The 14,389-nt window shown below is 37.7% G+C and overlaps 1 protein-coding gene across 1 annotated transcript in view; it reads left to right on the forward strand.

Annotated features, from left to right (window-relative positions):
* Positions 1-14,389, forward strand: part of ADAMTS19 (ADAM metallopeptidase with thrombospondin type 1 motif 19) — a 210,545-nt gene that overhangs the window by 192,643 nt on the left and 3,513 nt on the right. The window contains exon 22 of the mRNA XM_081092590.1: positions 14,088-14,265. Coding sequence (XP_080948716.1) covers positions 14,088-14,265 — 178 coding nt within the window. The remainder of the gene's footprint in view (positions 1-14,087; positions 14,266-14,389) is intronic.

Below are 14,389 nucleotides of genomic sequence, written 5' to 3' on the forward strand. Positions count from 1 at the left end.
TCTTTTAAGCTGACCGAAGTATAGAATACTGACTTTAAAGATATATACTGGCTTTAAAAATAACAGCCTCTTTATGTTCAATTAAATACCATATTTTCTGCCTCTACTTGGCCTGACTTTATTTGAACTTCTACAACTTTCTTGTTTTCATTGTTGGAAACCAGTAGAGGAGCAAATGAAAGAGTACTGTTTTATCTACCAGTTAGACAGAATTTAGTCCTTCATGAAGCTTTTTAAAGTTAACTTTTCTTTTTCTTTTTTTAATATATTTTATTGATTTTTTTACAGAGAGGAAGGGAGAGAGATAGAGAGTTAGAAACATCGATGAGAGAGAAACATCGATCAGCTGCCTCCTGCACATCTCCCACTGGGGATGTGCCCGCAACCCAGGTACATGCCCTTGACCGGAATCGAACCTGGGACCCTTCAGTCCACAGGCCAACGCTCTATCCACTGAGCCAAACCGGTTTTGGCGAGTTAACTTTTCTATGCAGTATTAACAAATGGTTTACACTTTTTCAGGTGAATTATAAGGACAACAAAACACCTTGGTATTGCAGATAATCCTGGTTTATTCTCAATTTATACACTACAATTTGAATTTAATTTAGTCCTTTAAAATTCTGCGAAAAAAATAGTATCATATCAAATTATGATATTAATAGATTATTTTGAGAAGAGATTATGAGTCTTTTGTGATGATGTAGTACAAAATAATGCTCAAAGCACAAAAAATCATTTTGGGTGATTTAATTATATAGATGATATGATATATCTTTGTTTAGAAATAGTATATTTAAAGCTTTCAGTATAAAAAAGTCATTTTTAACTTTTGCTGCCAAAGGAAACGACAATTATAGTCAGTATATTTAGTTGAATAGAGAGAGGAATTAGATAGAAGAGGAACCCAAAAACTAAGGTAATTCTTTCTAATGAGTAGGGGAGCAATATCAGACTAAATACGTGTTTCCTAACGATATAAATTGCATTTAAGCTAATAGGAATTCTACTTATTCTGAGTCATTCTCTGAGTGGAGATTTTCTAGTTCTATGTAGTTACAAATCTCAAAATGTTATGCTGCAATTATTTTTTTCCGAAAAACAATGCTGCGGCTCAAAATAAAACAAATCGATTGCTTCATAGCTTATTTTTGAAACCATGAAAAACCTGCATCTACTTGTATTATTTCTGGTAAAAATAATTTTCTTACCACACATACTACAGATGTTATTAAAATCCACCTAGTGTATTATATTGTCCTTGGACCCTGTAATAACTATGGGAAAATGGGTCCTTAGTAGTTAGCACTGTATTTTTCAAAGAAGCTCAAAAATAGAATTTTAAATTAATTAAGTAAATTATGCTCTTTCTTTAAGGTGGCTTTGCGTAATCAAATGTTACAATCTTAAAGTGTTCCCATATTGCATAATTAGTAAATGAAAACAATTCAACAGGAAGGTGCAAGATCAAAGAAACAACAAATCAATGAAAGATTCCTTAGTGACATACTTCAAACAAGTCTAGAAAGACAAACAGAAGATTTACTACCCTGTCATACCTTTATTCAGATTGGCCAGCAGTCCCTGTAACTGGGTTGGTTTGCGCGTTTTCACCTATCGCTAAAAAAATTATTTTATCTTGCTCTCTTTGTTATATTGGATTTGTACTGACAGATCATGTGAATTTGAAGCTCGAATATGATAATAGGCTATAATAGGCTGTTCCAAAATCTCACAGCGTTCCTGGCCTGGTGATACACCTTCTATTTTCTATACGGAAGCTTGTCACTCCTTAAAATTAACATTGACAGTAGTAATGGTGACTTATCACAGTTGGTAGGAAATTATGGGTAATCACCAGGGCCATTTCTTTCCACTGAAGGAAAACTCAGGGAATCATTAAAGGAAAGTTAAAGAAACATCTTAATCAGTGCAATCAAGAATATCTTAAATTAAATGATGAGATAATATCATGTTTTTAATGATGCATCTCTGTAGCCTAGTGTTTTTGCATTAGTTATAAGGGAACGAAAAGAACCAGATCCAAAAATCCCAAAGGAGGGATTTCTTGTTGCCCCAGGATCACGCTAGGATCTTAGGACTACGGATTCTTGTACGTCTGGACTGACCCGATACTGGCAGCTACCCACCACCCCCAATTGAAATCAATTTGCAGGAGGTCCCAGCATGCATCTGAGGCGATGCAGAGCTTGCTGGTTTTAAGCGAATTCTTTTAGGTTAATAGAGGAAGGCTCAATCAGTTGTTGGAAGGATTTCATTCAACTTTGAAGAAATAATTAACAGCAATAGCAAATAACCAAATTAAATACCCTACAAGGACGTAAAAATAGAAAATGTTAAGTATTGGCTGAAACTAGAGAATACAGTAAAATAATGAATAAAATAAGAAATGCCATAATGAAAAAAATATATTGTCTTCCCAGTCTGCTCAAAACCATTCCATGACATTAGCATCAGTAAAACTGGTAGCTACCGGAAACCAGAATGTCATCCTTTTTATAAGATTAAATTCATAATTTACGAATTCTTGAGACTTGTATCCCCAAAATTATGTCCCATAGAAAACTCATTCCTTGGGATGTGGTTTTCATGTATGAGAAATGCTGTAATTAAGCAATGATAATAAACAAATAGTTTTTGCTGTAGGACTTTACAAACATTCTGCTGTACATAGTAAGTCTCGAAGGGAGAATATAGTATTTCTCTTTTCTTTTTTCTTTTTACCAAAGGTGATTTTTGCAGAGCATGTAGCTAGTTTGTTATTTAGTGTAATACACTTTGGGAAAGCTGGCATTAGATTATTCTAATTTCAAAGACTAGTTTGGTAAATATTATTTTCAAACTAGAGAAAATTTGTAAATTGAAATCAAACTGAAGTTGTCTATAATCTAGAAAATTATTTTTGAGATGAATTATTATTTCTATTCAAAAGTATTTTCTTTTTTAGAAAAAAAGTAGTTTTCAATTACAGAATTATTTTTTAATTATTTCTACCAGTCTATTGATATTTGGAAAAATAACTGCTTATCGTTTTTATAATTTTCAATAATCTCATAAAACAGGAGGAAGGGGTACTCAAAGGAGCAGGAGGAAAATCATGGGAAACAAGAGAAGAAAGTACTTTTAAGAACATTCAGTGAGATGGGGACTGAGTCAGAGGGAGTTAAAGAAGCCCATTCTCACAGTAAACTTCAGCTGCGTTAGGACTGTGCCATTGGCATTCCAACCATTCCTGACATTTGGAATATTTAAAACAAAATGTCTCATTTTGTTTCCTACAACCAATTTCCTTTTTCTGGGAAAATGTTGATATCATTTTCCCATTTACCCAGACTGGAAGCTACCCTGAGCCTTTCTTCTATACACAAGTAGGGTTTTGTCTCGGTTGCTATTTGTTTATTTGTTTTTCAATTACAGTTGACATTCAATATGATATTACTGTCAGGTGTGTAACAGAATGACCAGACATTTACATAACTTACGAAGGGGTCACCTCGAAAAGCCCACCGCCCACCTGGCAGCATATATAGTTTTCACAGTGTAATTGACTGTGTTCCCTAGGCTGTCCTGTACATCCCCGTGACTGTTCGGTAACTACCAATTGGTACTTCCTACTCCCTTCACCTTTTTCAGCCAGCCTCCCAACCACTCTCCCATCTGGCAGCCATCAAAATGTACTCGGAATCTATGAGTTTGTTTCTGTTTTGTTTGTTCTTTTATTTTGTTCTTTAGATTCCACATATAAGTGAAATCATATGGTATTTGTCTTTCTCTGACTGACATTTCACTTAGCATAATACCCACAAGGTCCATCCATATATTCACAGATGGTAAGGTTTCATTCTCTTTTTATAGCCAAGTACTATATATATATATATATATATATATATATATATATATATATATATATTCACATCTTTATCCAATCTCAGTTGCTCTTTATTCCCAGTATAATACTACTATCCTTATTTTTTCACCAAGACTAGAGTAAAAATTTCTAATATGTTCCCTTATCCACATATTCCTCCTCTTCCACATCCATTCACTCACAGGGATGACTTCCTCACTCTGTTCTAGAGCCCAGTACTTGCGGAGAATTCCCCATGGCTGCACTGTCACCTACCAGATACTTGCTTGGCATTCAAAGATTTCCATACTCTAGTCCTAACATACCTATTGAAATTGGTCTCCGCATTCTCATTAATTTAGTTTGTCTGCTAAGCTCAGGCCTGAGCAGTGTAGACTTCTGCAATCTCCATGTCTTTGTTTATATTTTTCTCTTGCCTGGAATGTGTTTCTTCCAACTCTCTAAATCCTTCAAGTGCGTAATTTTTTAAAGGGCTTCCCCAAAAAGTGGCAGAAATAATTTGTACTTATTGACTATATTACATTTTCTTTCTTTTAAAATATATTTTTATTGATTTCAGAGAGAAAAGGAGAGGGACAGAGAGATAGGAACATCAATGATGAGAGAGAACATTGATTGGATGCCTCCTGCATGCCCCACACTGGGGATCAAGCCTGCAACCTGGGCATGGACCTTGACCAAGAATTGAACCATGACCTCCTGGTTCATAGGTCCACGCTCAACTACTGAGCCACACCAGTAGGGATATATTACATTTTCTCAGTGAATTATTTATTGCCTTACATTGTTGCTGTTTTATTAACAATGTCTCAACCTTCTCACAAATCTGAGTGACCAGAGCATTGTACTACGTGTAGCAATATTTATTGAATAAATGACTGCTAAACAAACAAACAAAAACTGTGTGATGCACCAAAGCATTGTATGTCTTTTGATCTATTTTGTTTTTTGTCATCTAATTCTATAACGACTACAACTATATGACAACAGCATTTTCCTACAAAAGAATTAGTAACTAGCTTCTTTTTCTCCAGGAAAATTAAACTAACCAATATAATTTTATGTAAACACATGACTCCCCTGACATTTTCCTGTATGAAAAATCAAACTACTTAAAAATGTGATTTAAGAAAAAAAAAAAGTAAATTCACCCTTATTTGAAGAACATGCAATTTAAGCCAAAAAAAAGTGTGCTTGACATTGAGCTTCAAGGGAGCTGGCAGACTTCCTCTGCATTCTTGCGAGTCCATTTGGCTGAACACCTGCCAGCAGGTTAGACAGCAATGATCTAACCTGGAAGGAAAGCAGTAGATGGAAGCAAAGCACACTGAGGAATGTTCTTTGTGAATTGGCAGAGACAGTATTTATTTCAGGTTGGAATAACTTAAAGGTAGTTATATATGCTCTCTGTGCTATTTTAAATCAATACTCTATTTATTAAAACAAAACAAAAGCACACACTCCGGCAATGTGGCCACAGAAGGATCGGATCCATTTTTGACTGGGAATGGTTGGGCTGGACCTGGAAAGTATGTTCTTTGAAAAGGAAGTTCAATCACTGTCGTTCCCAGCAGTTCTCTCTGGTGGCAAGATGTTTCCCTGGGAGGGTAGTACTAAAATAGAAATGTCTTGATAATCTTTTTTTCACCTCTGCGGCCCCTGTGATTGATTGTCTGAGCTCCGGCAGGACTGCACATGTGCCCAAGACTTTGTGCTTATTAATTAGTTCTTAATGCAAAACATCTTTTTTTTTCTTTCATCATTGCAGTGATCAATATGGACTTTGATATAAAAAATTTATTTTTTGTTACTTTGACAGTCTTTTCATAACATATTCACTTCCCTGCTAATCATTCATAAGTAATCTGCTTGATTTTGCCACACACATTTTCTTGATTTGTTATAACTATATGCAAATGTTTTCATTAAAGAAACAAAAATAGTTTGAACTGTACAACCAAACGATGACTTAATTAAGCACATACGCAAAATTTTTTTTTTTCAAATGTCTGACCTCTAGGAATAGATTCAATCCCAAATACCCATGTGTTAAATAAGGCAGATAAACTACTTTAAAAAGATGCTGAAACACTGACCAAAATAAATAGCAAATCATAAAAACAAACCTAACTTTTGTTCCTTAGTATGTTTGTTTCACACTCACTTTATTAAAAAGTTGAAAGATGGAACTGCCAAACATATACAGAAATGAATAGGAATGCTGCACTAATAATTTCCAGTAGAAGTCATCATTTAGTTTCCTTATGAGATCCATTCTCCACTGTGAATGCTACTTCACTCTTGTTAAAACTCTTGTTAAAATAATCCACTTATTCCCAAAGACAAATTATTCAAGTCAGTGTTGTTAAGCTTGTTGTAGTTTGACACTTAACATTACAGGTTATATCAGGTCCTGTAAGATTGTATATTATATTGGTAGAAAAAATAATTTGAACGCTTTTTGCCAGTGACAATTTTCTCTTAATTTAGGAATTCCTATTTCTTACCGAGGCCAGCTGGAAATAAGTAAAGCATTACAGAGCCTTCCTTAGCTGTTGGCCTGGAGAATACACATTCTCTCCAAAATATATATCTTTGGCACAGTCCAGAAGGAAGGAATCTCGGGTAATCTTTGTGCTGGCCAAGTGTGGGAATTATTATTTTTAACCCCTAAATACACTGAAATTTGGTTTTCTTTCAAGGAATTCAAAATCAGACCAGTGCTAGTTTAGTTATATTTGTTAACCAACAAAACTCAAAGTAAGTAGCTTATAGTAGTATGCATTTTTACTATTGGGTTTTCTGCCTCTTTGGTTTATAATGTTTAGAGGACGTTTTACAAAATTTACAACTTGAAGAGTTTCACAGTTTAACATTAGAATTTAACATATACAGATTAATAATTCTGTAAACTCATTGGCAAACTAGTTGATTATTTAACCTAAGTCTATGAAGTTATTATACTATCATGTCCCATTTGGTTCCCAAAACTAAGTTATGTCAATATTCAGAGTAACAAATAACTAACCAGCACCAAAACAGTGTCTACATGACTATTCTGAAGTCCTGAAAGGAAAGGTAGAAACTCATTTAACCAATAATTTTAAAGTTTGGCATTTTACCATAAGAATCCCAATACTTAGGACTAGATGTGGAAATCTTTTTTAACTCCATGTTCAAAGTCATGTATGTGGAATAAATTTACTTGACATAAGAATCTATGGAACACAGAATTTGTTAGTATTTAGTGGATTTATGTCAGTAGGCATAGTGGTATTCATAGGAACAACACACATTATTTTTAAATGATGCAGATTTTTGATAAATTCAGATATATCATAAAAGGAATATTTCTATGTAAAATATAAATTTAGCAACAGAATATATTCATATTATGTATATAGTATTTGATCCATCAAAAAATTTATTGTGCTAATAAGACCTAATTATCCTCAATGCATCTGATTAGACTTGAAAACTTAAGTAATTTCATTGGACCACAGTTATTCGACAGCACACACTCACTGCCCTTGAACTTACTGAAATGATAACTTCAATAAAATGTCTCAGGATAAATGACGTTTCCTTGAACTCCTTCTATAAGATATTTACATATTTTCCAAAGTATTACACCAAGGTCTTAATAACACTGTCTATCAGTGCTATAAATAATGCTGTGTTAGGAATAAAATTTTCATGGTCAGTTTCTTTCTTCAATTTACTATTGGGCAATGTCTCACCACCTGTCTATCCTTTGTGATGGAAGAAAGGATTCCACTCTTTGGCTTGTCCATTAGATGGACATCATAGCCATTTAGAGTTCGCTTAATTCCTTTGTTTCTATGATAATGCCACAGTTAAGAATTGGTTAAGAATTTTTTAGTGTGTGTTTTTTCTACATGTTTTATTTTCCCTCATTTGTTTGCGTTTAGGCCAATCCATAAATTTGCCAAGTCATTCTGGAATCTTCCATTGTCTTTACCAGAACTGCCAAGCCCTGTCCCCTCAGGGCTCCCATCTAATTTAGTCAATAAAACTTTCTAAGAGTTCACATCTCTATCTATCACCAGATCATCCTTGGCCATTTTTAGAAAACTCTAAATATCTGAGTTAAAGGTCTGCTGTACACTTCCACCAACTTGGGCATTGCTTATATGTCCCCAGATATTTTCCTCACAGCTTATTTAGATGGAATTTTCTTAGGTAAAACGAAGTCAGTCAGCTCTTATCACCTGGCATAAGAATGACAGGAGGAAAATGAGGATTTAGATAATGATTATGATTATAAAGTTCTATACTGTATTTTGAAAGAGGATAAAGCCTTTTTCTTATTGGTTTGCTGCCATTTGTATTCGTGGTTTTCATTGACTATATTTCGCTAATCTTTTAATAGTCCCAACTGTTTGAATTATTGAGAAAGTTTCCTTTTCTTGGTTAGTGTTTGTCATGCAAGCTATAGTATAGACATAATTTAATACAGTCTTAGAAATTGTCACTAATGTCGCATGTCAAGGAAGGATGTATTTTTGGGGAAAGCCATAGCAATATTATCTAAAAACACTAGTCGTGTGAACCCAAGTGCGGGGAAGGCCATAGTTTCTCAGGTAGATTGAAATAACGACTATCACTAAGTCAGTAAAACAAACTTCATTTTCAAAGATGTCGGGGCTCAGTTTTTGGTGGGAAAGAGAGATGGCCAATATACGTTTTCCTTGTGCTATGTTGTCTCTGTCAAAACACTATTTTTAACTCCAAAATCATGACAGCCATTTTCTAAGCTGTTCTAAATTTGTTTTAAAGATTACTGTCTCCTTTTTACTCTAGAGAAGCTGGGACATCAAGACTGTGTTTGCTGTTCAGAATTAAAGGCTTCTAGTTCATGAAATTGATTAATAGGATGTTTTGTTTCAAGGTCTTTCAAGGTGATGGATAGTAAACTGTTTGGGGAATAGAATATTTGTCAGGCAATCCAATTCTCTTTTTAAAAAATACTCTTGTCAGGAAATGTTCCTTGTAAAAGAAAGATTATTGGCAAGTTATCTGATAACCCTGTGTTTGTTTACCGGTTGCTGGCAAATTAATGTTGACATTTTAGCATTTTGGACTTTAGTGAAAGTCTATAGTGTTATTTTATATCATTAGGTTTTGTAACAAAGAGTATGGAATAAAGTACCAGCTGCACAGTATTAATAACTTCTGCTGTTTATATTTCCTGCATGGGATCCTGAACACAATGGGTGATGTATAAATGTTTAGAAAGCCAGTAAATGATTGGATATTGTAAGACAGTCAAGCAAATTATATTTTGAGACTTTACTGAGAAGAATTTCTGTCATACCATTGTTGGGTGGTGCAGTGAATAATCAGATAATGAAACTAGAGTCCTTACTGTTTCACAGCTTCACCACTTAAAAATTGCCAGACTACAATAATTTTTAATAAAATTTGGAATTTTTACTTTCATAGTAATTTAGGCCTGAAATTATAGCTATGATCTACTTCAATGCCTTGATTACCAAAAAGAAAAAAAAGTTCCAGGTGAATTAGTTGCTAGTGGCAATATTGGAGCCCAGGTCTCCTCATTTCAAGGCCAGAATTAATTTGGCTTTTCCTTTTAATGTCTGTCTTTAATCATAGTAATATGATTTGACAAAATATTCAATTATTTAGTATATTCTATAATAAAGTAAGAACTAATTTAGAAAATACCTTAGAATTTCAGTGAACTGAAATATCTGTTCATTTTCCATACATTTGTAATAAATTTTTTACCAAAATGTGTTATAAAGAAAATAATTACTAGTAAGAAGTTGATATTTTATTATGAAATTATTATAATGAGAATTACTTTCTAAGGCTATTAGACTATTTAATTCCATCCAATATAATAAAAGGCTAATATGCAAATTGTCCCCACGGGAATTTGACCAACCGGGAGTTCGACTTCTCGCTATGACGTGCAGTGACCACCAGGGGGGCAGCACAGAATGAAGGAAGGCCCCGGCTGGCAGCTGGCAACCAGGGGAAGGAAGGCCCCGGCTGGCAGCTGGCAACCAGGGGAAGGAAGGCCCTGATTGGCCCTGATTGCTGGCCAGGCTAGGGACCCTACCCTTGCATGAATTTCGTGCACTGGGCTTCTAGTATCTATACTAATAAAAGACAAACATGCCTTTACTACACCTTAAGCCACACCCACCAGCCAATCAGAGTGACTATATGCAAATTAACCCAACCAAGATGGCAGCCAACAGCCACGGAGCTGGGGGCTTGACCAGCCTGCAAACAGCCATCAGCCCTCACCTAGGCTGGCCAGGCACCCCAGTGGGACCCCCCCCCCACCCTGATTGGGACACCCTTTAGGGAAAACCAGCCGGCCCCCACCCATGCACCAGGCCTCTATCCTATATAATAGAAGGGTAATATGCAAACTGACCCTAACAGCAGAATGACTGGGAATGACTGGTCACTGTGACACACACTGACCACCAGGGGGCAGACACTCAATGCAGGAGTTGCCCCCTGGTCAGTGTGCTTCCACCGGGGGAGCTCTGCTCAGCCAAAAGCCAGGCTGATGGCTGCCAGTACAGCGGTGGTGGTGGGAGCCTCTCCCGCCTCCTCAGCAGTGCTAAAGATGTCTGACTGCAGCTTAGGCCTGCTCCCCGCTGGCAAGTGGACATCCCCCGAGGGCTCCTGAGCTGCCAGCGGGATATCTGATTGCCAGCTTAGGCCCAATCCCCTGGGGAGCAGGCGTAAGCCAGCAGGTGGTCATCCCCTGAGGGGTCCCAGACTGCGAGAGGGCATAGGATGGGCTGAGGGACACCCCCCACCCCAAGTGCACAAATTTTTGTGCACCGGGCCTCTAGTCCTATATAATAAATAGATAATATGCAAATTGACCATCACTAACACACAAGATGGCCACCCCATGTGGTCAAATATGGCCACCCCCCTGTGGACACAAGATGGCCGGCAGGGGAGGGCAGTTGTTGGTGATCAGGCCAGCAGGGGAGGGCAGTTGCGAGGGACCAGGCCTGAAAGGGAGGGCATTTAAGGGTGACCAGGCCTTCAGGGGAGGACATTTGGGGGGTGGGGGGCCAGGCCTGCAGGGGAGAGAAGTTAAGGGTGACCAGCCCTGCAGGGAAGGGCAGTTGGGGTTACCAGGCCTGCAGGGGAGGGTACTTGAGGGTGACCAGGCCTGCAAGGGAGGGCAGTTAATGGTGACCAGGTCTGCAGGGGAGGGCAGTTAGGGGCAATCAGGCCAGCAGGGGAACAGTTAGGCATCGATCAGGCTGGCAGGGGAGAATAGTTAGGGGTGACCAGGCCAGCCGGGGAGGCCAGTTAGGGGCAATTGGGCTGGCAGGGGAGCAGTTAGGCAGCGATCAGGCTGGCAGGGGAGTGGTTAGGGGGTGATCAGGCTGACAGGCAGAAGCAGTTAGGGGCAGTCAGCCAGGCAGGCAGGCGAGCGGTTGGGAGCCAGCAATCCTGGATTGTGAGAGGGATATCCGACTGCCCATTTAGGCCCGATCCCAGTGGATCCCAGATTGGAGAGGGTACAGGCTGGGCTGAGGGACACACATCCCCACCCCCTGGGCACGAATTTCATGCACTGGGCCTCTAGTTTTATAATAAAACTTATCCTAAATCTTTCAAAGGCAAAATGAGTCTGTTTTAGTGAAATGAATTCTAGAACTTTTATTATTTCCTGGATGCTATTTTTATTTCTGGGTCATTCCCATATACAAGTTACAAAATTTAATTTGCAAAAGGAATACAACTAACATTTTTTTCTCTAGTTTTTCAGATTTTTATGAAAGACACTATTCAGCCATTATCTGCTAAAATTATTCTGTTACTTTATTGAATTTTTTATAATTCTGAAAAATGACATGTTACTTTGGTTTGTTCATGTCCTATGGAGTTGATATAAAATTAATCAAAAGTTTTGGGAATAGCCTGTGACTGATTCCTGGGCTTCAGTGACATGATTGCGAACTTCCTCTACTGATCAGAATGAGTTCATCTGTTATGAAGCTCTATTATTAGTATTTTCTCAAATATTTCAAGATCTACATAAATTTTAGGAATAGATACTAGAATGATATTTTCCCATATTAACTTAACCCCTTAAAAGTTTTTAGTTTAACTATTTTGAATTTTCTTGAAGGTATTTTTCTAAGAAACATAATATCTTCATTTATATAAATATATCAGTTTTATGAGTGGTATTAAGAAGCTTTTAAGGAAGAAAGACCATTTTAAGTAGTTGCTCCTCTTATAATAGTTTTAAATTATAGTAAAGCTTAAACTGAACTGGAAACATTCAGATTGTAAAGTTAACAAGAAAAATAAACCATAAATATGTGTAAATTGTTGGGGTAATTGTGGAACACTTAATAGATTGTGATTTGAAAAGCAGCCAGGCATTTGGAAAAGAGTAATACTATGGATACAATTATAGATGTGGGAATAGAAAATGCATGGGCTTGATCTATATATATAAAAGCCTAAGTGACTGTTACGACTGAACGACCAGAATGACCAGAACGATTGGTCAACCAGTTGCTATGATGTGCACTGACCACCAGAGGGCAGACGCTCAATGCAGGAGCTTCCCCCTGGTGGTCAGTGTGCTCCCACAGCCAACTTCCCGTGGCCTCTCCCCAGCTGGCTAATCTCTTGCAGTCCCTCCCCCCTGCCGGGTGGCCTTCCCAATAGGCCCCGATTGGGGGGTCGGCCGGCCAGCTTCCCCAGGTTCCTCCCCAAAGCCAGTTGGCCCCCCATAGGCCTCGATCACCTGCCAGGCCGAAGGACCCCACCCATGCATGAATTCGTGCACCGGGCCTCTAGTTCATCTATAATAGAGCAAATGATTCCTAAGTGAAGTGTGGAAAATAAAGCTGAGGAGATAGATAAACACCAACCTGGAGATTCTGGGATACTGGGCTTTACCTTGTAGGCAATGACTCAGTAATCAAAGATTTTTGTCTGATGAGATTATATATGTAAAGCAATTTTGGAAGAATATATATTCAGTATTAACAAGTGGGATTGATTGGAAGACTGGGGACGAAAGACAAAACGAACATTAGTAGACTAGGCTTGAGGTGAATAGGGTTTGTGTAGGATGCTTCTTGTGCAAATGAAAAGAAGAGCTGGGACCCGTAACAATGTAAAGGAAGAATTGATAGCAAAGAGAGTGCAGTCCTAATAATGACTTGGTAAAGCACAAAGGGAAAAAATACATTAAAACCTTATGCCTGTATATCTAAAAGGGGACAATCAGAAAGTATTTACCAGTTTTCAATGAGAATATACTAAGATCATTTGGCTAAAGATCAATATGGGTAAGATGACTAGTAAAATAAGTCATTATTTTCAGAAATGCAAGCACATTCCCTCTCATGTAATGGTGATACCATAAAATCACTTTATTCTCTCAGTCAAGTAAGCACCAGCTTATTTGTGTAACAAATCAAATCTGGGGATACATGAGGACCCAAGAGACTTCCCTAATAAAAGACCATTGTACATCAAATACATTTTTCTTTGCAAAATATCTTACAAATGAAGACACACTGCAGTTATGAAATACAAGGAATCCATTGAAAGGGTATTTTATTAGAAAAATCCGATTATCAAATATTTTTATTAGCATAGTATTGGATATTGTGTCATCTGCCAAGAAACAGCAGCTCTTTCCCTCATATGCCAGGTTGAGAAGCCATATTGAAACTGTTGATCAAGACTTTAAGGCCAGAGCAAAAGAGTAGATGAGGAGACGAAGGCTGCAGCAGGCACCCAGCTCCACAGCTGGGCGCAGGCTAACTCTTGAGATCAATGACTAAATTGAAAAATAGCAAATCAAAATGTTGTCGCAAACTAGCCAGAACTTTAAAAAACTGTCTGCCCAAGTGCATGTCTGGTATTAGTCATCCTGTTCCTTGCCCGCTGATACTCTCGGGCTTTCTTCACTCGCCTTTGTCCTGCATCGCCCTGAGCTCTGCCTGAGGTCAGCCAGAGGGCGCAGAAAACATTGTACCCAAGTATGAGCATCACCGTTTCTAACCCATGTTTTGCATCAACTCTGGAGGTTGTGGCTCATGTTCAATTTTAAGAAATACGGGGAGAAGGTGGCTCACAGCCTAGAAGAGAGAAACAGCAAAAAGGACTTTAAACAAGCCTTCTATCTCTCTCCCAGTGCTCAGTTACCTGTGGCAAAGGAATGCAGTCCCGTGTTATCCAGTGCATGCACACAGTCACAGGACGGCATGGAAATGAATGTTTTTCTTCAGAAAAGCCTGCAGCATACAGGCCATGCCACCTTCAGCCCTGCAATGAGAAGATTAACGTAAATACCATAACATCACCCAGGCTGGGTAAGCTGACCAAAAGGGAATGGTTTTGAGAAATACGGAAATACTCATGGTTTCTTCTATTTTGCACATCACTTTAAAGCTTAGTTATAAATGGATACTAATTAGTTTGGTCCTAACTAAATTG

This window comes from Myotis nattereri (genome assembly GCF_964212035.1).
Source record: "Myotis nattereri genome assembly, chromosome: 5".
NCBI classification, from domain to species: domain Eukaryota; kingdom Metazoa; phylum Chordata; class Mammalia; order Chiroptera; family Vespertilionidae; genus Myotis; species Myotis nattereri.